We start from the raw sequence: 21623 nt of genomic DNA on the forward strand, positions 1-21623 counted from the left end.
TGAGGCTTTACTAGGGCATGTCTGGCACATGCTCCGAACTTTAAACAAAGGGAATGAGCATGAGCTTGCTGGAGAAGCATGACCTAGAGAGACAGTGAGAATGATAGAGTCGTTTGTCTCCCCCTGCTCTCACCTCTATCGCCTCTGGTTACAGAGAGAAGTCATGTTTCCTGAGATGAGACACAGTGTAAAATTAATAAATAAAAAGACATGGAACATGTCATCTGCCCTGAAGATTGCCACGGCTAAATGCACACACTGAAGCTACTGTCTCAAGGAAGGAAGATATAAATTACAACAGTGCACCCGATGAATTCTAAATATCTTCCTTTCTCTGCCTCTATCTTTGTCTGTTTGTCTCATTTCTTCCCTCTTTCTAAGACCTGTTTGCTATATGATATGATTTGTCTGTTTATCCCACCATTATCATGTTGTTTGAATTACTATCATTACTGCATGGCGGCATGAAAGCCATGCTGTCGACAGAATCGCGTCAAGCTTGCCTGCAGAGCCGCTCCAGTCAATTCAATATCAGGTGGGGATTAACATATTCAGACCTATTCAAATAATACAGGGATGATAAAGGGTACTCTTACAGATTACACTGTGGCACACAAATTCATATAAAGATGGTGATAAAATGAAATAAACACAAAGAAAACAACTAAGTGCATTGACATTGAGAGTTCAAATGGCTGTAAAAAGATATATGGATACATGCTTGGCCTCACTGGCTCAGACCTAAAAAGCTAATTTACAAGAATTAAACTCTGTAGGTTTAGATCTCAACACAGTCCTTTATCGTTCTCTGATAGGGGACTCTTCTGTTTTACTTCTCATCACCGCAAAGAGAAATCACCTGTTAAAATTAACGGAAATAAACACAAGCATACAACGAAGTCTCCTTGATGAATAATACACCAATTGATGCTCAGAGTTGTGATTGTGTGCGGTTGATTAAATGTGTTATCCCACCCGAGACAAGACAAAATACTAGGCACAGGATAACAGAAGTGTCTTACCTTAGGTGATTCCGAAAACATTATTCACGCACAATAGTCATAATACTCAAGATCTGCACGTACGTGCTAATTCACATTAAGTATCACGAAGGCACCGAGTATCATTCGGTAATTTCAGTTTACAGTGAAATTTTCGGGGGTCAAAATCAACAGGCGAGGTTATCTGAACGTGGTTTTAATATATGGTAATATATGGAAAGTTTTTTTCAATGAGTAAATAGACTTAGAATTTGATCAAAACAAAAAAAATTATGCTACTGTAATGATGATTAAGATAATATTGAGAGAAGAACACTGCTGTGTTGAAGGCAATTTCAGATGACCCCATCCAGAATAAGGTCAGAGACAGGTTGAGCGATAACTGAATATCCATTTTATCCATTTTAATGAGCATTGGGGGGAAGTAACATGTGCTTTAGCTAGCGTTCATCAAAGGGCATAAAATATCATAGCTGATGTACTGCACAGGGCTCAAATGCAAGCTGTAACAGCATTAGTAAATATACAGACGGTATTTTATTTTTTTTGTTGTTTTTTATGTACTCAGTAAATTATTTTATTTCATTTGGGCAACTCTAAAAGGCTCTGCAATTTAGTGAAATGATCGACAGTCCAGAGAAGAATAAATGTGTCTTTGCTGTCTGTTAGTCCACTTTTCAACCAAAGAAAGTAAATGCATCTTAGACTACTGCAATAATGATAACTGCAATATTACAAAACTGATGGTAGATATTGTTAATGATAAACAAAGGATGATATGCAGGAAAATACAGCACTAGCTGGTTTCTGATTTACACCGCAATTTACTGGTAAGTAAAATTGATCACTCAAGTTTCATTGTTGTAGTTTGATGTTTTAGTAAAAAAAAAAAAACTCTATTAAATTGAAAACTGTATTTTACAAGTACTGTAATTATGTTGTGCAAAATTTCCAGTCAATTTCTGAAATAGTATAATTTGTCAAATATTTTAGTCATTATCGCCAGCATAGAGTCTAACTCTTAACTTAATGGGTTGTCATATTTCCCATTTAAAAACTAATATGTGCTATTCACCATTGGGGCCATTGTGAAATGTTATTTTTTGGCCAAATGAAGTTGTGTCCTCAGCCTTTACATTCACAGACAACAGCACCCCTAGTGTCATTCTCTGGGACAGTGCTTGATCTTCATCGATGTCTACTAAGTGTATATAGATTTTACTCAACTAATAGAAATACAGGTAGTGGAGAATTGATAGCGAATGGAACAATAGGAGGAACAAACAGATACTAACAGATACATGATACTTTGTATCTCAAGATGATACCAAGAGAAATCTGCAGATATCTCCTTAACCTGCGTGATCATCCCTAATTAAGAGGATCCACATTTATTGTGTTGTGACTCCACTTTATGAAAATATGCAGGACAGTTTACTGCTAACCTGACAAGTGAGAAAAAGGCTGCGGTTAGTTTCTCTCTGGATCGATAAAACAACTGCAGAAAGAAAGATGCCCCGCAGAGGAAAAGCAAAATTCTACTACCTGGACCAGCATTTTGACTCTTCTTTTTATAATGCCTTGATATTCATCCCTCTCTCTCTCTCGCTCTCTATGACCAGGCAGAGTTCCGCTATCTCCCCTCCTAACCTTCCCGATGACAGCCGCAGGGGGAATTGACGCCAGGGCAGACATTCCTACGAACATGAAGATATTCCTTATCCTCCTTTTTTCTCCAATGCCTCAATCCCTCCCTCTCTCCAGCCTCCTGCTGCTCGTTTTCTTTGATACGTGAGGGGGTTTTAACCTCTCCAGCTGCTGAGGTTTGGCCGACTAGCTGGCTGGGGGATCTTAAGGCCCTACTTGGTATGCACTGTCCATGACTGTATGGGCATGTGTGCATGTGTGTGCATATTGCCTACACCACGGTTTCTGCAAACTGAGGGAGGGCTGTGCGTCTGATAAGAGCTGCTGGCTGAGCTTGGCTGACCCATGCGGGCCCCTCACAAGCTGTCAAAGCCCTGGCCCTCGGAGGGGGGCCCTTCCATCTGCACTGCCCCAGTCAGGGCTCACCCAGCAGGGCACTAGATAGGGGTGAGGCCAGGGTGCCAGCGGAGCGGGAGTCTGGGGGCGGGGTGAGAAGGGCAGCTAGATATTCATGAAAGCAAAACAGAATCTGTCTCAATTGGAAACTATGTTTTAGCATCGCTCCTTTCAGTCCACAATCTCAACACATCTTCTTCAAAGCATATGTGCTGGAAATCAAGACAGAATGTTGAGTGGGATATGCGGCTGGTGTTCAGAGGGAGCAGCTTCCCTGCTCTGCTGGAATTGTTCTGAGTAAAAGCAATACATTTTACAGTTAAGTTATTTGTTTTGTCCCTCTCAGACTGATGATACCACTTTTTATGACTGTTTTTTTACTCATACTTTGTAAAAGAGAGCTTGTACAAACTTGATATTCCTCTCTATAGCACCTCCAATTTTTTAGCTTATGCTCAAGGTTTTTGTGCCGCTTGCAAAAAAAAAACTTGCAAACAGATATGTAGACAAAGCAGAAACAACAAGCAGTGGTGCAGACGCCCTGAGCTGCTGATGTTGTTAGTAAAGAACACAGATAGTCACAAAGGTTCAGTGAGATGAATGGAGTGAGACAAATGGATGGAAAGGAATCGAAAAAAAAACAAACAGACGAGATGATGAAAGCGAAGGCTGGGAGGATTCTGCAGTGGCATTCCTGATGCTCCCGATGCTCCCGTCCTGCTTCAAACTCTGCCCGTCGCCTGTCTTTCTGCCTGCCATCCTATCTGCCAGTTTAGCAGAGACAGAGAAGGAACGAGTGGAGCAGAAAGGAGGAGCGAGGAGCAGAGATGATCGTGGTGATGTCAGGGTGGCACGGGGGAAATCAGCGGGGCACAGGCGCTCCCAGTTAAAAGTGACATGACCTTTTGATTTTGTCACCTGTCACCAACTGCCATGTCTCTGCACTGAGGAGTGTCTGCCATCCACTACTGCTTTCCTCTGCCTCCATCTCTCTGTTGCTTCTTCTCTGTGCCTCTTTTTTTATTTCCCCTCTCCCACTCCATCTCCTGTTCTCGTTTGCCTTTTCTTACCAGAGTTGTAGTTTCGGGGGGAGTGGAGGCGTGACTTTCTGGAGGAGTTCAGGTATAATAGGCTGTATTTCCTCTTTTCTTCTAGCTTTCTTAATATTTACTCTTCTCTACCTGCGTTGTACGTGGCTCTTAATGAGGGCAGATGTCAAGGCAACTGTGTTTAGAGACACACTGTTTTTTTGAGATACAAAATCAGGGAAAAATATAGAATATATAAAAATGGGAATGGAGTCTTGTTATAGAAAAAATACAATGTTCAAATGAAGCCAGTTTTTATTATTGTCTTGTAAATAAACCTTGGTCTTTTTAACACTAATGATAGTACACTGCTGTCACACTGCCTGTTTGAGAGTCAGGAATATAAATATTATAGCCGAACATATTGCACTGTATGCATGTTAAAACAAATACAAAACCTGAATTGAAAAACATTGGTTTGTTCGATTCTAGGGTGATCAACTGTATTAGTAATTTTAGGCTTAATGACAATTTTTGTGGGAATCAAATCTTGTTCAGGATTCAGGGGGTTTGTGAACACATCAATGTCATCCGCTCCTTACTGTAAGAAGCATGACTGTAAGAGTTGTTTCAGGCCATTCAAGTCTTTTCCTCTGTAATGGGTCGCTGAATTCCTTTGGTTGAATCTTTGTAATGGTCGGAAGCTAAAGGATAAAGAGGATGGTTCTCTAGTGTGACAAGGCCTAATTGCCCGTCATATTGTGGTGGAAAAAGACATCACAGTGTTCTGTATTTGCCCTCTATGACAGCCTGCACTGAAATTAACACCTTCGTAGCATCTGCTTAAAGCCTTTTTAGGGCAACAGAACAGCAAGGAATGAGTTCTACTGGGATGTATCCTTGTTTGTTCATGCCCATCATATACACTCATTCAAATAGACACACACATGCAAATACGACACTGACCTAGAACACTCATGCATGCATATGCTCGGATGCATGCATACACTTGCAGCATTTTTGTCTCACTACCTGCTCTCTGGTTGACCAAGTCTGTTCCTACAGGCAGCTTTCTTAACAACTCATTTGGGAACAAACCTGAATCTAAAACTGCTCCAGGTTTTAAAACAAGACAGAGATGCAGTGGGTCATGCCATTAAAGCGGCCCTCAACCTGCCAACAACAGGGGACTACACATAGACATCTAGCATAAGTGCTCTTCGATGAGTGATTTCCAGTTGTATAATTTTCTGTGCAAAGTCAAAAGCTTTGGAGGCCCTTCTCTGCCTCTGTTTATTTGTTTCAGAGGGCATGTTACAGCAAGACATGCAGGTCAGGTAACAGTGTTGAGGAGTTGGGGTTCATAGGTCAGAGTGCTACATGATAAGAGAGGAGGTCACTGACCCTTCTGGTGGATCACCTCCTTTAATCGCTGTTCTAAGGGTGCTCTGACTACTTAGCAGGTATTGGTCAAGGTTGGGGCGAGGGTAAGGAGTGCTGATCCGAGATCTGTTTGCAAAGCAGCATGTAACCACACAACAGGCAGTGACCCTGAGCAGTGAATTACAGCATGTAGAGATACTGCGTTTGTATATCAGCAATGTTGAAGGGGCTATGGACTGTGTTACTGTGTAAAATCAGGGAAAAGTCCTCACATTGAACCCATCCAATGAATCAAGGCCCTTCAGTTGATTAGGAGGTTTGGATTCAAGTGTATCTTTTTTTTTTTTTGGTTTTCTCTCTCCTTGACCTCAGCAGAGATTCCTTCAGCATTACCCTCACCCCAGACTGCTGGAAAACCACATCACTCCGGATGCTGACCCTTGTTCGGCACAGCACAATACTTTAATTTGGTGCACTGTTTAAAGTAATTACGATCCCTCTTCCCCTCGTTTTGTTTTCTTGTCTTTATTTTCTCTGCCAAGTGTGGGAGGGAAACACTGATTTGTCCATGACTTCAGCTTGATAAAGATTCAAAAGGGGAATCCAGGGGTTTCAGGAGAGGAAGCATTGAACAGAGATATTGTATGCTCTCACTGCGCCCACTTCCCCCCTGCATCACCAGAGATTGGGAAAGTCTGTCTGGAAACAAATAGGGACAGGACTCAGGGAATAGATGTCTGAAGGTGTATATTGGACAGTATTGTTTTCATATATTTTTTTGCTATTACAAATGAGAATTGTTTGTTAATATACGTGTATTGTATAAGATGTGTTTGTATCATGATATATATTACATATATTATACATTAGGCATTAAATTGCAACTTAGATGTACTGTGTACTATATTCATATTACTGTCTCTTGTTCACTCAAGAGCTCAAAAAATGGGAGAGAATTGCCCATGCATTGCCTTTGTTGCCATTTAATGTTCAGCACAACTGTCACATCAACTTAGGATAGTTGGTGGTGATCTTGAATAAATAATATCACTTTTATTTGAAGAATTTTTGAACAAAGAATTGCTGATGCTGAGCTTAAATGAATGATATTACTTTTATTGAATGAATTCCGGTTAATCGGTCCTGAACAAAATTAATCATGTGTATAAATGTATAAGGAGCACATAGACATTTTGATTATGCTTATCACAAAGCAATTGCTGAATTTTCACACACTCTGAATGACAATACACACGCATGGCTTTGTCTGGGTTTAGAGTCACTCGAATGTGTCAGTCTGTGTTTGCATGTGGTACTACACTATGTGTGAACCTCAAGTATAAGCCGTGGATGAAGGCATACAGAATTCACAAAAAAGGTATATTGCACAAAATGATAAATTCACATATACTACAGTAGCACAAATGCTTTAGCCTCATGCACTCACTGGCTTGTCTTTCAGACATTTGCAAAACTGCTCTGACACAATACATGAACTGAAACCACTTCTTATATATTACCCAAATTGTGCTCCAAAAACACAGTGGACACTGAAAGAAAATAAAACACTCAAACTTGCCGTAGTTGCACTCATGGGAAAAAAAAACCCCACAGTTTTGCTACTGTTGATCGTTCAGCTAAAGCGGCATGTTCAAGAAACGTTTTAGAACATAAGAAAAGCAGACACTCACAAGGTACTTATACACACACAGACCTGCTACACACATACACACACACACACACACACGCACACACACACACACACACACACACACAAATGCTGCATAATCAACATATTTTTATATTATGATCAATTCTTTAAGTACTTGAGAAAAAATAGCAAAAAAGCCCTTTTAAGGGAGAGAAATGCAGTTATAAATGAAGTGGGTATGTGAATATAATGATAAAGTACCAGAATATGTAACCTTTGTTGTCTCATTTCAATTAGGACTCGATTGCCAAAAGAATGTCATTAGGTCTTTTAAAGACAAGCAGAGAATAGCAGGTAAAATTCATCATGCTGGGTTTTGTCTGGAGCAATATTTGTTCATCAAGCAATGTCGCCATCTACAGGTAAGACATATTACCTGAATTCCAAGAGTCATTCTATAATTAAGTGTTAAATTTTGGTCAATGAACATACTTAGAGATTTGAACTTAACTTTGTCTTAACTGTCTCTTTCCAAAGGCAATCTACTAAAATGCTTACCAAAAATTATTGCAAAAAAACTGAATAACAAAAGGATTCCCTCAATGATGCATTGTATCAAATAGCTGATTCTTTTTAAATTAAGAAATAGGGAATAGTACTCTGTATATAGATACAGAGAAAATGATGTGTACTAGCTAAGCATGCAAATCTCTTTTGCGTGCACATCCATGAGTGCTTTGCTGTTCAGTACATTTATCAGAATTGCACTAGTATGTAAAATAATAAACAAGATTAGGTTCATTTTTTTTAATCTGTAAAAAAACAGTGAAACCTGACTAGAAGTTGAAGTTAAAGAAAAAAAAGATACAATCAGATTTTAATGAGAGTGAGAGAAAATCCAAGGTTGGATTTTTTTTGTTTTTGTTTTTCAACTCAGTCTTACAAAAGGCACTTATCGAAATAAATCACAATATTGTTCATGTTCTCACCGTGGTTCGATTCTCATACTCATTTTCACAAGCTACTCAGATGTGCCTGACCATGATTAAAACATGTCAGTGTGTGATACCTCTGCTATGACATATTTTAATTGGTATGTGAAATAAAAATAAAAGAATCACAAACACAAACAGTGAAGGGCCACAGCACTATTTCTCCCCCTTCTTTGCCTCAGAGAAGGAAAATGAGAAACACTGAGAACACAGCTTGTAGGGAAAAATGTTTTGTTTTTTTTAAATTCCAATAAAAGCAGGTTTTTCCATCATTCTAATTTTACAAAAATTGCTTTAAAGGATTTAATACATTCAAGAAGAAATTTGACGACTTAAAAATAGTGTGTATTATGGTTATTGTTATTCTTTCTTGGGATATATTTGCTGACTGTACTGATTGCACTAGTAAAATACTGATTAAAATGAATGAAATTACGTGTGGAAATGTATTCATTACAGAAAAATGAACATTCCCATAAAACAACGGTGCCACAGAGTTAACCTCGCGTCGCGTGCAATGAAAAAGGCTTTTTCAGTGAAATGAAAGAAAGGTGGAGGGATACGATGGCACATGCAGAGATACTCACCACATCTTGCCTTGTATCCTTGCCCGATGTGATGAGGATATAGTTCCAAACCATAGGAAGCAGCAAAGCCATCGGAATCATATATAGCTCGAAGTTCCAAACAACGACAACAAATAGCTGGAAAGAGGAGAAAGACAAAGCCATAAGAGAAAGAAAGACGTTTAAGACATTCAAGGCCCCTTACGGACCTTCATGAGGCAAACACCCTCGAATGTATGCTAACCACATATGTGATTAAAAACCATACACATTCATTTGCATAGCCATTACAGAGCAGTGGAAAAGTAAGATTGCTGTTAAAACAAAGGTACCATTCTGGTGTCACTGAGCTTAGGTTCAACACTCTGACCTTAAGGCTTCATGGGCCTTCAGCCGAAGAGGAGAATGATGTGGAGGATGAGTAAGAGCCATCAGGGCCTCTCTCCTTCATGCCAATCATCCCAGGGGCTAAGGTCATGTACCGTTTCAGCTGCAGCACGTCAGAGCTGACCCTTTGATACTCAACCCCAAACCTCTGCATCTGACCTGAAAAACCCCACACCCTGAGTCCCTAACCCTGTCACTCCAAGCCCCAATACCTTCTCTCCTTCCCCAAAAGACTTGTATGCCCCATCTCTAACCTCCTCTGCACCCATCTGCCAAAACCATAACCCCTATGCCTCCCCTCTCATCACAAAACAAGTAAAGTACCATCTGAAAATTAACCTTTTCTTAAACCCTGGATTTGGTTTTGGCAGGTTTCTTTGGCTCCTGACAACCAAGTATTGATGTGGAGGACATCTGTGGGAAAGGAAAATTACTAATGATGTGGAGGCTTATTATTTCATGGGGGTGTTGCATCAATAGTATAAGAGACTTGCTTAGGTGTTTTCTCATTAATATTAGTTGATGAAAAAGACAATTTTTTGAAATGTGACATAAAATAAACAATTTGATTAAATTTGACTTAAATTTACAGCGTTCTATGGAGATTGATAAGACAAAACATTCTGAAAAGGTGAACCCTTGCTTCTCCTGAATCATTAAAATAAAACTATGAGGGTAAATTATTTGAAATCATAAGTTGTGTTGAAAATACGTTTTTGTCCAACAAGCAGTTTTGTCGAAAATAATTGAAGATAGGTGAAACCGAGAGCATTTCTTAACAAGAGCAGATAAATTGGCCTCTGCACCAGGAATGATCCATGCCGTAGGGCTGAAAATGATGAATAAAACAGAAAAGGCTTAATGATCCACAATCACATTTAAGCCATTTCATTCTTGTTTGCATTTCTGTGGTTGCTCATAAGAGACAGAGATAGATACAGAGAAAAGAAAAACAAGTGCTGTGATTTTGATTCAGAATTAATATGAATATGATTTTCAGTACCTCTAAAAAGAGTGCATGCAATGTAAGCATGCTCTTACAGTAGCTTAGCCAGACAGACTCACACTGTACACATCTACTCCTCCTGCACCGTCAGTTATTCACTTTCCTTGCACCAACCCCCGTACGAACCCATGCATCCGACCAACACCATGCACAGCAACAGCAACATTTTATTACTCAACTCATACCCTTCTGAAACAGCTTTAAAACTCATACTCAAACTGGGAAACTAACTCAACTGAAATGAACTAGAGGGCACATGATATACAAATAACAAGCAAACAAAAATAGGATGAGACATTTCTTTGCAAGGTAACTCTTACTGGTATTAGTACAAAAACCAAATCTCTAAAAATAATAAATGATATTACTCTCATATCTACAGTATATTTACAAATGCCTAAAACAATAGGAAAGTAAAAAAAAAATACTGACTATTTGTGCATCATCTTTTACAAATATTTTTGGATTATTATTTTTTTAATTTGCTTATTATTTTTCCGAAACAACATTGAGAGGTGGACCAGAGATTTTGATCAACAGTCTCATTCTTCCAAATCTAACCACTCCAAAAGGATCTGGCTGTCTGTAATTACTATGAACCAAAATATGTATAATCTGTACCACTGACTGATTAATCTCTAATGAAATGCCATGGAGCAGTTATCTGAAATCGCCCAAACAAAGCAGCTCACTTGTTTCAAGCCTGTGCAGTAGAAGCTGAAAATAAGTACAAAAATCCCTAACATCTTCATGCAGACTGTCAGTTGCCCTCTTTACTGTTGCGATATACAGGACAGCTATAGCGTGCTGTTTTCACCCTGCTCATAGTATTGTTTTCAAACTGTGGACAAATTAATGGCACATTACCATCCTGATGTTTGTATGGACCTCAAAACATCTTTTTATATTTAAAACAAGTCAAGCTTTATTTTCCATCCGCCTGGGGTTGTTTAACCTGTTGTCGCCCCTCATTCCTGCTCCATTTGGTTATAGTAGCTGAGGGCGAGGATTTGACTGGCAGCTGGAGGAACCAGACACCCAAGCTCAGCAGTGGCCAACCCTGCCCCGTCTCCATGCCCCCCGGCAGGGTAATGGGGGCCCTGCAGTGCCTGGACCTTTCCAACAAGACTGGTCGATCATAGCCACCCCCCATTGCTCCCTACACCAGATAGCAGGCACTTCGCCTGGGGAAGAGGGAGTGGGAAGGAGCCCGCTGCGGATGTCAGTGACCAGAGGAAGACGGAGAAAAACAGGACGAAAACGTGCTGGATCGAGGGGAGAGAGAGGGATATACTAAAATACTAAACTAATCTCCAGATGTAATCAATTCAAACAATTACTTTTTTTGTGTCTGCAGATGCATCACAGAAATCTTAATTGTGAAGTTACACACGATCTCTCACACACGCGCTGATACTAATGTAGAGACAGAAGAACTGATAGACACTTACCGTGTCACATTCATCTAACTCTGTCTTTTCAAAGGGATATCGATCGAATGTACACTCTCAAGTTATTTGAGTTTATTAGCGCTGAGGTAAATTGTTTATTTTTGTCTTGAAAACTGTTCGTTTTGAAAACAAAATAAGGTCAATACATATTTTGCAATTAAAAACTGACTCAAAAAAGACAATTACAAACAACATAAAAACAGCATAAAAATAATACTTGTGTTTCAGCAAGTATTCCGTCAAATATAACAAATTTCAAAACAAAGCACCGGGCTCTTCACCACTGCTGATTTTCATTTCACTTCAAGCGGAAGACTAAATTTACCCTATGTGAGCTGAAATTTTAAAAAAGTGTAATTAAAGCAGACAGTCACAAAGGGGAACAAAGCAACCATTGTGGATTAATTTTAAACATTTCATCTGAAATAACTATAAGCAAAATCAGCGAACCATAGAATTTCAATAAACTATGCAGTTGGGTTTTCATTGCAGTTAAATTCTTTGAAGCGTTCTTCAATTTTAAGAAATCCCCAAAACAGAAAAGATGTCAACAAAATATAAAAGTAAAAATGTTTTATTCAAGCATTCAGTGCACATTGAGGGCTGTATCTTGCATTATTTGTTTCAAAACACAACCCCCGTCCTCACGGCTCTGAGCAACGGCACTATGGGAGGGTAATATTCAGTGCTTTGGCTTACATTAACCACACACCAGGCAAACTTTCCCCTGCTCTGTCTCAGTGGAGTGAAACTGAAGTTTAGATTTCAGACTTCGCCTTTATCTCTCTTACATCATTTTCCATGCTGGCACTAAGTGTTGCCAGATAGCAAGTTTAAGTCCTGTTAAGTTCGATGGAACCGCAGAGAGGGAGACTGTGTCCTGTTTAAGATCAGACCTACCTTTGCATCATTCAGTAGTGCTAGACTGCCCCCTGCTGTACTGCTGAGGAACACGCTATGGGTATCGTGCACAAGCACAGACTCAGTATGCTGACTGAGTAAAAAGTAGTTTTGGTAAAGGAACTAATGCACAAGCAAGTCATGGCTTTATTACAAAGCTGTAATCTCAGACGCGCATCAAGCAGAAGCAACAACACGTTGCACAGCTTCAATAAAAGGCCTCGTGCATTTTGTTTAGTCTTTACCTATGACGATTAAACCGACTTGGTATTCAGTGTTGGTCGTGCCACGATATTTCAACTATCGTTCATTTTGCAAATCATGAGAGCGGTAAAATGTGAAGTATATCTTTCAAAACTGTCCCTTGCTGTGGGCAAAGACGAACTCCCGACTTTAAAACTTTTAAAAGTTAGGCAGGTTCTTTGAAGAGAAGTCAAAGGAGCAATTTAAAGAGACCTGGAGTGGTGTGTAACGCTGACTGCTATAGCGTCTTTACACCGTGCGTGTGGGTGTGTGTATCAAACTGCCAGACATGTGCAAACACACACCCACACAGATATACACACTCCAATAGTTGCTTCTGTACCTGTCTTTGCTTTTCCCCTTTTTTTATTTCAGCAGGGTGAATTTTTATCTAAATGCAAAGCAGGTGATAGGTGCTCCAGTTTCCTCTAGAAGTAGCTCCCTTGTCTGGGCTCTCTTCCTGATAAGAGTCCTACTTTGCCTGACATAAAAGAGCCCGGTATCATTTCCCCTGCCTCCCCAACAACCCCCAGCTCGCTGCCCTCGCCCTTTCCCGAGCTTCACAAAGCTGCCTCTATTTGCTCCCAATTCAGGGCCCAATTGCAGATAAAGTTACAGCAAATTTGTTTGGAGGAAGAGCTGCTGAGGCCTGTGGTCCCTGGGGCAATAACAGCCTTGTCTTGCAGGGGCCGTGGGGAGAGCTGGCAGCAGCAGAACAGAACCAAACACCACTCAGCCCCACAATGGCCTCAGCTTTCCAGGGCGGAAAGCAAAACGGGGTAGACTGGGGAGGGACAAGGATGGATGGACAGATAGAAGAAGAAAAAGATGGTCAACTTGCAGATGTAGAGAGAGGAAGGTGCTAAACCCTAAGACAAAGAGACAGAGACACCCATACCCGTACGCACGGGACGACATGCACAAACACCCATCATGCGGGACAGGAGGTTACTCCAGTCCAGTCCTGTCCACTGTGCCAATGCCTTAGGCAAAGCTGCCACGGTGTCTGAATCACCATCAGGCTTGGTGGTTGACAGCAGTGTGGGTGTGAGAGAGAAAGGCTGCATGTGAGACTATGCAGTGTCTCTCTCGCATACGCGCAGCACACGCAGCATTTATACAAATCGCAGCTGGCACTATGCGCAATTGGCGTGGCAGATTGCGAAGAAGAACAGTAAAGAGATTTTTAGAGTGCTTGTGAAATGAATATTGTGATGTTGCACTGTGTGTCAACTTCATTTTGACGCACTGTATACATAAAAACTGTACGTTGCACCTCTTGAGGCTTTCAGAGCTTTAAATAACATACACATTTGTGCGGCGTAGGCTGAATGGCCACTGATCCACCTCTGAGTCCGGGGCCATTTTAGATGGTTAAATGTTACATCTGTCCAGAAAGACGGCCCGACGGAAACACATGTGCGCATGTGAACACACACATGCCCATAATCGCACACAGCCGTACACCTTCATGAATGAACCACCTTGGCCAGATGGCCCACCATAAAAACCCACTTAAAGAGATGAGCGAAGTGATTAAGAGGCCTCTCAAAGTGAGGGAGGAATGAGAGAGGGATGAAGAAATGGAAGGGAACGGAGGGAGGGAGTACCTGTGTAGAGAAGTCCTAAATACTCTGATGCTTTTAGCTAAGTGCATACTCTTACGCTAGCAGACTCACAAAAGGGTGAAAGAGGGAGGGGAAGAGAAAAAGCACAATGACACCTAAATTTCAGACTTTCTATAAACTATAAAACACTGTGTCCTTGGCCTAGATACATCTTCTATCATCACCTGAATACTTTAAATTTGAGCAAGTACAATGAGAATATGAATGGTGGGCACTGTTACTTGGAAATGGATGTCCTATTTGCTGTTTGAAGAGCTGTACAAGAAGGCTCCCCTATCCAGTCTCTATTGTCCCATCTCTATTCATCTCTATTCACCATCTAGAATAGCAAATCTAAAGTGACCTTGTTTTCTCTATGAATTCTTTGACACTTTTTGTTTGACATTTTCATTTATTTCTAAAAGATAAGACATGAGGACTGCAGCCTTATGCTGCCTTAAATGAGAGCAAAAGCAAGACTTTACATTCACGAGGCTCGCATTCAAGCCCACTTACCCACACATAGAGGGAAATTGTTAACTGATCAATACTATTGTCTCTGCCGACCCATGTCTTAAGATGATACTCTGCCCTCCTATGGATATGTGCATGCACATACAAACAGATTAAAATCCTGTCAGACAGACAGATTTAGCTAATGTCTACTATCTACTGTGGAGACTGTAAATGTCCCCACAGTGAAAGGCTGGGGCAGGGCCGCTTCACCTGTCCTGAAGCTATTTAAGTCAAGGCACCAAAGCAGACAGTTTAAATGTCTGTTCTGTCATCTATAGGGAAAGAAACCTCCACTCAAAGCCCGCTAGGAGAACGTCGCTCACTGATAGCTCTGCTGTCCAATTATGTGTCACCTTTTAATACCAACCACAGATGACACGGGGACATGGGGAGAATGAAGAGCAGGCTTCTGGGGAAAAAAACTCGAAAGTTTCCATTTTCTAATGTCTAAAAGATGATCATTTAAGATAGAGTTTACTTTGTTTTCTAGGCCTCTAGAAGTGTCAGGGTGTGTTTATAGTGTTTAGGTTGCAACATGGATTGAAAACTCATACTTGTCACATCGTATACCAAGCTGGAAAACTTCAAATTAAGCTTGTCATGTCAAGATGCTCTAAGACGTACTCATATATCTTAATAAATAGTACTTATTAAAACAGGTATACTGTAAAGGCCATTAAAGGTTCACCAAGAAAAATATGCAACAAGATTGTTTCTTTTTTTTATTTGTTAGCAGGACTCTTAGCGGGAGATAAGGTGAATAAACTGCTCTTTTCCTCTCTTTTATCTTCCGATCTGCACATATATATATACATGAAAATATATATACACATAATTTCCTTTTATATATTTTTTCCTTTATGCTGGAAAAATATTTATTTCACTATCCAATGACATGATGTAATACAGTCAGGTTTTTATCAGCCTACCACAAATGCACAAATGCTTCGCTGTGGAGACTCCCATTCAAAGCAGCTGTTGATGTAGCAGCCTGTGTTGATAAGGAACATGATGCAGCGGCGAACTCGATTGAAGTTGCGCAACAACAGCTAGAAAGAAGGCAAATACAAACATTGGTCACTTAATGGTAATATCAATATCCCAACATTAATAATCATAATCATAGTCATAACACCATGATTATAACGCATGGTCTATCATCAATCATATATCAGACAAGACCTATTTAGCCCAAGAGCATATAGGCATCCCTTTAAAACACCTAAAATCATATTATGGATTGTGAGATAATCTTGGTGTGGATATCCTTGGGGTGACCAGAAATAATGTAGTTTCATTGTTTGGGTACAAATTTGTAATTACAAAAGTCAAAATAATTAAAGTATAATTGCAAAATTGTAAAGCATAGAAATTTAACATTGAGGATAAAGTATTAAAAGTCAATTTGTTTATTTTTGAACCTCACATCCTTGTTTTTCAAGCATTTATAACAATTTACCAACTTTTTAACCTCTTAATTCTCACCTTGTTAAAAAGTATACGGCAACTAAGTGTTTGTCATTTTAATGAGTTAACTAGGGCATTGATTCACAACTCCAGATTTGCAGCTTTGACCTCACTTTGGTTTTAATGTTGCTGAATTGCTTCAATTAAAATCCCAGGAGAATCTGTGGTATCATCGGTGAGACAACTTTATATTATAATGGATCAGCATATTCTGTGGGACAACGTATACTTGTCCGATTGTACGATTTTTTTAAGTCAGCTCTCACCAAATAAAGTTAAAATAAAACAATAGCAGTTTCCACAGTCTTTTCTAGATCCTTCTCCCTGATGGCCATTCAGGTTTTTGGCCAAAAATAAGAGAAAAATAGCCAAATTTACTGTTATAAATAAACACCAACCAGCCAATCAGGTCATCACCAGGAGAAAGTGCTTCCAAGGGAAAAACTGTCTCGAATATTCTAGGCCATTATTTTACTCTTCGGTGGATTGAACGTGCATTCACACGTTCAAATGCATACTATGTTGTGAGTATGTTTGTAGCTCTACACTAAAGTCTAATGTCTTTATGTACGAATGCTTGCATGTGGTTAGGGATGTCTTGGTCGCTTTGATACTAGATCTCCTTATTTCTACGTATAATTAATGTGGACCACTTTATTGAAAAGCTGAGGATGACTGGCGGGCTTCTGGGGACACATAGACCCTGAGGACAATGAGAATTGGAAACATCCATTTTTACATTCCTTAGTGAATGCACTTGATGTATATTGTACGTTCTCTATTCTTCTGAGTTTATTACAGCCACAACCGCTCTGATAATGTTTCATAAATGTAAAGAGTGCCTTGAGTTATTCTTTCAAAACACTTAAAAAAATGCAGAAGTCATTTATCAAGTCAAATGTCATAATTGCATTTAATGATTGCATATTACAGTCAGCTTTTGTGAAATTCCCAGTTTTAGATTTTATTCTCTTTTGTTCCCCTTCTTTTGCACGTGCATGCTTTGACGCTAAGCAGCGATTACGACAGGGGGGCCCCGAAACCGTGAAAAAAAATCTCTCATGAGGCATCCCGCCGAACCAGCCCGTGACAACATCATTGCAAGATGGTGACATGGGTCGTATCTATAAGTCAGAGGTGAAATCGAGACCCTGCGCTTTGGAAGCAAGCAAAGAGAGCGCCACATTGGATGAGGCAGGAATAGTGTGGAAAGAAGAGAATAGATAGCACATTGATAAAAGGGTAGTATGGGAGTTTTTTTGTTTGTGTGTGTGTGGTGTGTGTGTGTGTGTGAGAGGGAGTTTGTGTGCTCGCGCATGCGTGTCTGCAAGTAAATAGTGCCGTGCTGGGACTGAGCTCAGTTGTGCATGGTGCAGCATTGACTGCTAAGCCCAAACGGTCACTCATATGACATGTCTGATGTGGGCCAGCCCCTACTATTCAGTCTTTTGTGATGCCGCCACACTGAGCAGCGTGACAATGAAGTGCAAAGCAGCAGTGGCAAAAAGGACCAACTATAAGGATGGCCAATCTACTTATGCACCCCAGAGTTGACAGCTTGACATTTCTATTCACCACTCAGAGTGGATGTGATGGGGGTGAGAGATGTGAGCGGAGGGAAGAAACAAAAACGAAATGCTGTTCTTCCTTCAATCACCTTGTTGTATCTTGCCTATACAGTTGTTGTGCTCTACGAGATGCCACTCTCTGGGCTTGTCGGTGGAGATTCAGACAGTTAGGCATAACGGGGGGTATAGTGGTGGACAAAGACAAAGTGAGGTAAAGATATAAGCTTTTTCTGTTGACGTACCTGTTTGGACACTCTGGGTTCCTCCTCAATATACTTCTGCTCGATGGGAATCAGCGTCCTGAGACCAGCCTTCACCTGGATGATGGAGGAAACAAACAAAGTGTCAAAGCGGCGGTGAGACTGAAATGATTCAAAAAGACAAAGATGTTGAAAGTCATATGGGATGTGATGTCTTAGTTGAAGAAATAATTCAGAAGGTTTTTTTTGACACTTAATATTACTGAAGCCACAGTGAAGAACATACATACCCCATGTTAGAGGGAATGGGGGAGAGGAAGCCATAAGATGGCCGCCAAAAGACATAAACAGAGACGGTGAATGGGTGAACAAAAGATACTGTGAGGGAGGCTTCGATAATTAATCCCAACACCAGGATGAAGGACGGGGGATGAAGAAGAGATTGAAGTGCGGGAGGGAGCCAAATAGACAAAGACAATAGTACTGTATAGGGGGTAAAGTTGGCAAGAACAACAGAGAAATGAAGAAAGACAGCAATAGAGCGCGGGGAACAAAAAAGTTGCGAAAATATCAAAATAGTAAAAGAAAGACTTACAGCATTAAAAATCACATCTATTTCAAGATAGATGACCCCTTTTGTTGGCCCTGTCAGCTCCTTGCTTTTCAAGGCGTAGGCTTTACGTTCTCCATTTTGGATCTGTGGGAGAGGGACATGACAGGCGTCTGTCTGGCAATACCCGACTGAATCGGCTCCCCAGGCCACCTTTGAACCCCAGCTGCTGGCACTGACAGGGAACCCAAAACAACTGTGGCAACTCTGACAAGTACCTGTTCATTACCCACTGCAACTCAGCTCTGTCAAATAGAAATTAACTATCCTGGGGAATCATTGTGTACCGCAGCGCTTGGCTATATTAGACACATAGTTCTTCCGCAGAATATGTATACACATTTTTTTTCAACTATAAGAGACACTCTTCTATCTTTCTTTTGCTCCAAATGGTGCCGTTCATCTTTTGATCAGTGCCATTTTCCTATCGCGGTCTTTCTTCTCACCTATCAATCTCTTTTTTTGTTTTTTTACTCAACTAGTCTTATGCATATTTCTTCCTCCTGTCATAGCTTTTTCCTTGTGAAATAATAACAGTCTCATCTGTGGAGTTGCAAAAATAACCTCTGCTTTTTATATCTTCCACGGTGTGTTTTCACTCTATCTGTACCTCTATGTTCTCTGTACTATCCCCAAGGGAAAGAGAAAAAATACACACACTGAGCTCTGCCTTTGACTCACATTTAGTAAAGGAATAGCCACTTTTCCAAGGAAGTCTGCACTTCTGTCTCGGTCCTCGTCGTAAACTGTGACCTCAAGAACAGAGTGGATGTCCTTCACATTACTGGGTAACACACAGAGACAACACCAATGATCTATTTACAGAAACAGGCTACAAATGGAAAGGTGTCGCAAGATTAAGAAGCTTCTTTTGGCATTAGAGACACACGTATAAAAACAAATTTAAATCTGAAATAAAAACACATGGAGGGGATTCAGGTGCCATCTACTTCATTTACATAAATGTTTAAAAAACTAAGATACTGTTCTACGTTTGAAAACACACTATATCACTGCAAGAGCTAAGTAGTACTTAAATGTGCAGCACAGTCGTGTCATGTTAAAAAAAACTAGGCTAGTGAGAAGATGAGTGATGTTATGTATAGAAAAGAGGCTAGGAGAAAAATGTGCACTCAAAGAATTAACTTGTCCCATCGCTGGGAATTCTATCTGCTTGGGCTACATAAAAATACATCTGATGAGAAATTGTGTGAGGCTTGATCCACATAAATTTTAAACATTAGTCATCACTATATATTTTTTGGGAAAATGTATTTTTTGAAAGTATCTTCCTTAAATGTAGGCATTTAATACATTTGTTAAAACTAAAGAAGCAACACTACTATTTCTGGTATTTCAAAATTATTTTCAAGTTCACTTGCCATGGATGTAATGTCGCCTGTTTTTGTTATTCAGACAAAAGGGAATTATTGCAAAGAATTATTATTATTTTTATGACTACACTATTTAAAACTTACAAAGTGAAGACTTTGTTCCACTCGGGATTGAGGTTTTTGTAGACAGTGTGTGTCTGTAGCCGGTCGTTGCTCAGCTCCACCACACAGAATGGATCGCTTTTACCTACAGCATATGGAGGAGAATAAAACATTTTTTAATCAGCATGTTTTTGCTGAAAACACAGAGTATGACATGAAATGCAAAAGTGTTACCGTTAATTATTTTATCAAAATAAAATAACTGAAGTGATTCAAACTACTTTTGTTGGTCTTAATCTCAGAAGGTTTGAAGCATAGTATCCCCGTAACACTAAACCCCATGACAGCTCCAATACCCTGTACTTATCAGAACAGAAATAACATAATTCTTTCATTTCTTGCCCGAATGCCATATATATACAAATTTATTTATTTATTTATTTATTTATGTAATACAACACTATATCTGTAAAACAGCTGTAAGATTCTTTGGGAACATTTACAACTAAAAGATAAGCTCTGGGTGGTCACAGGGTGGGGGGTGGAGAGGAGTGAATAGCTCGTCTGGTGGACACAGGGGATAATGTGGCTCAAAAACGTAAGGAATTTAAGTTGAAACAGACATCCAAGCATGGGAGCAAGAAATATAACTGATCTGTGATTAATTCTATGCATGCTGTGTGGTGGTGATACAGCAATGCAATAAGTATTTGCAAAATAAACAAATATATATACATTTACTGATGACGGAACAGCACAGCAAAAAGACATGTTTCAATGCTACTTCTAAATTCGTTATTATTTAAAGGCAGGAGTATTTTAAAACTAAAAATTATATCTAAATTTTCTAAGAACATATCTTACTTATCAAAACCCCCTACTAGAATAGAGTTACAAGAAATAGTAGAAAAAAAGACAGATTAGTAAAAGAGAAAAAAATACTGCCATGGTCTTTTGATCCCAAAATGATAAAATATTGATACTCTATGTGAGTACTTTGAAAATACTTTGAATTTCGATTTTATTTTATTCTTTAACTTATCACAACAGCTATATCAACAAATTCCATCACAACTTGTGTTGAATTATGTGTTATAGTAAAGTGATCCTTCAGGACGATAGCAAGCGAGACATTAAAGAAGCAGAAGATATAAATGATATCACATGCTTTTTTACAACTCTGGATGATAAAGTACTTTGGTCTAATAATCAAAAACAGTGATGTGCCAGGTGTATTTTTTATTGTATACTAGAATCTCACATTTACATATTTTGAACAGAGATATTAATATGTTCATTTGTTTCTCTCACCTTGCCCCCTTTTAAACCACATACCTCCTTCAATTCCTTCAAAATTAACTACATCAAAAAAATCATTTGGATTAATTTCCTTATATCCCCTTTAATCTTAAAGGTTAGGAAACATTTCTGCTATTTGTCTAAAGCTTTTAACTTAAAAAGGCTAGGTCAGGGAGTAAAAAAAAAAAAAAGAGCAAAATAGAACATGTACGATGCAATAGCAAAAGAAAACATTGGGAGAAATGAATGACTAGCGCTGTTGCATAATA

At 39.5% G+C, this 21623-nt stretch overlaps 1 protein-coding gene across 4 annotated transcripts in view; it reads right to left on the bottom strand.

Annotated features, from left to right (window-relative positions):
- Positions 1-21623, bottom strand: part of mctp1a (multiple C2 domains, transmembrane 1a) — a 119239-nt gene that overhangs the window by 28452 nt on the left and 69164 nt on the right. For all 4 annotated transcript variants that reach the window (XM_086173466.1, XM_086173465.1, XM_086173468.1 and 1 more), the window contains exons 11-16: positions 20098-20200; positions 19301-19403; positions 18605-18706; positions 18052-18126; positions 15704-15823; positions 8686-8802 (exon numbers count right to left, since the gene is read on the bottom strand). In XM_086173466.1, the coding sequence (XP_086029592.1) occupies positions 8686-8802; positions 15704-15823; positions 18052-18126; positions 18605-18706; positions 19301-19403; positions 20098-20200 (620 nt within the window). The remainder of the gene's footprint in view (positions 1-8685; positions 8803-15703; positions 15824-18051; positions 18127-18604; positions 18707-19300; positions 19404-20097; positions 20201-21623) is intronic.

The sequence above is a fragment of the Fistularia commersonii genome, chromosome 26, assembly GCF_037954325.1.
Source record: "Fistularia commersonii isolate RoL2024-O1a breed Wild chromosome 26, RoL_Fcom_v1.0, whole genome shotgun sequence".
In the NCBI taxonomy this organism is placed as follows: domain Eukaryota; kingdom Metazoa; phylum Chordata; class Actinopteri; order Syngnathiformes; family Fistulariidae; genus Fistularia; species Fistularia commersonii.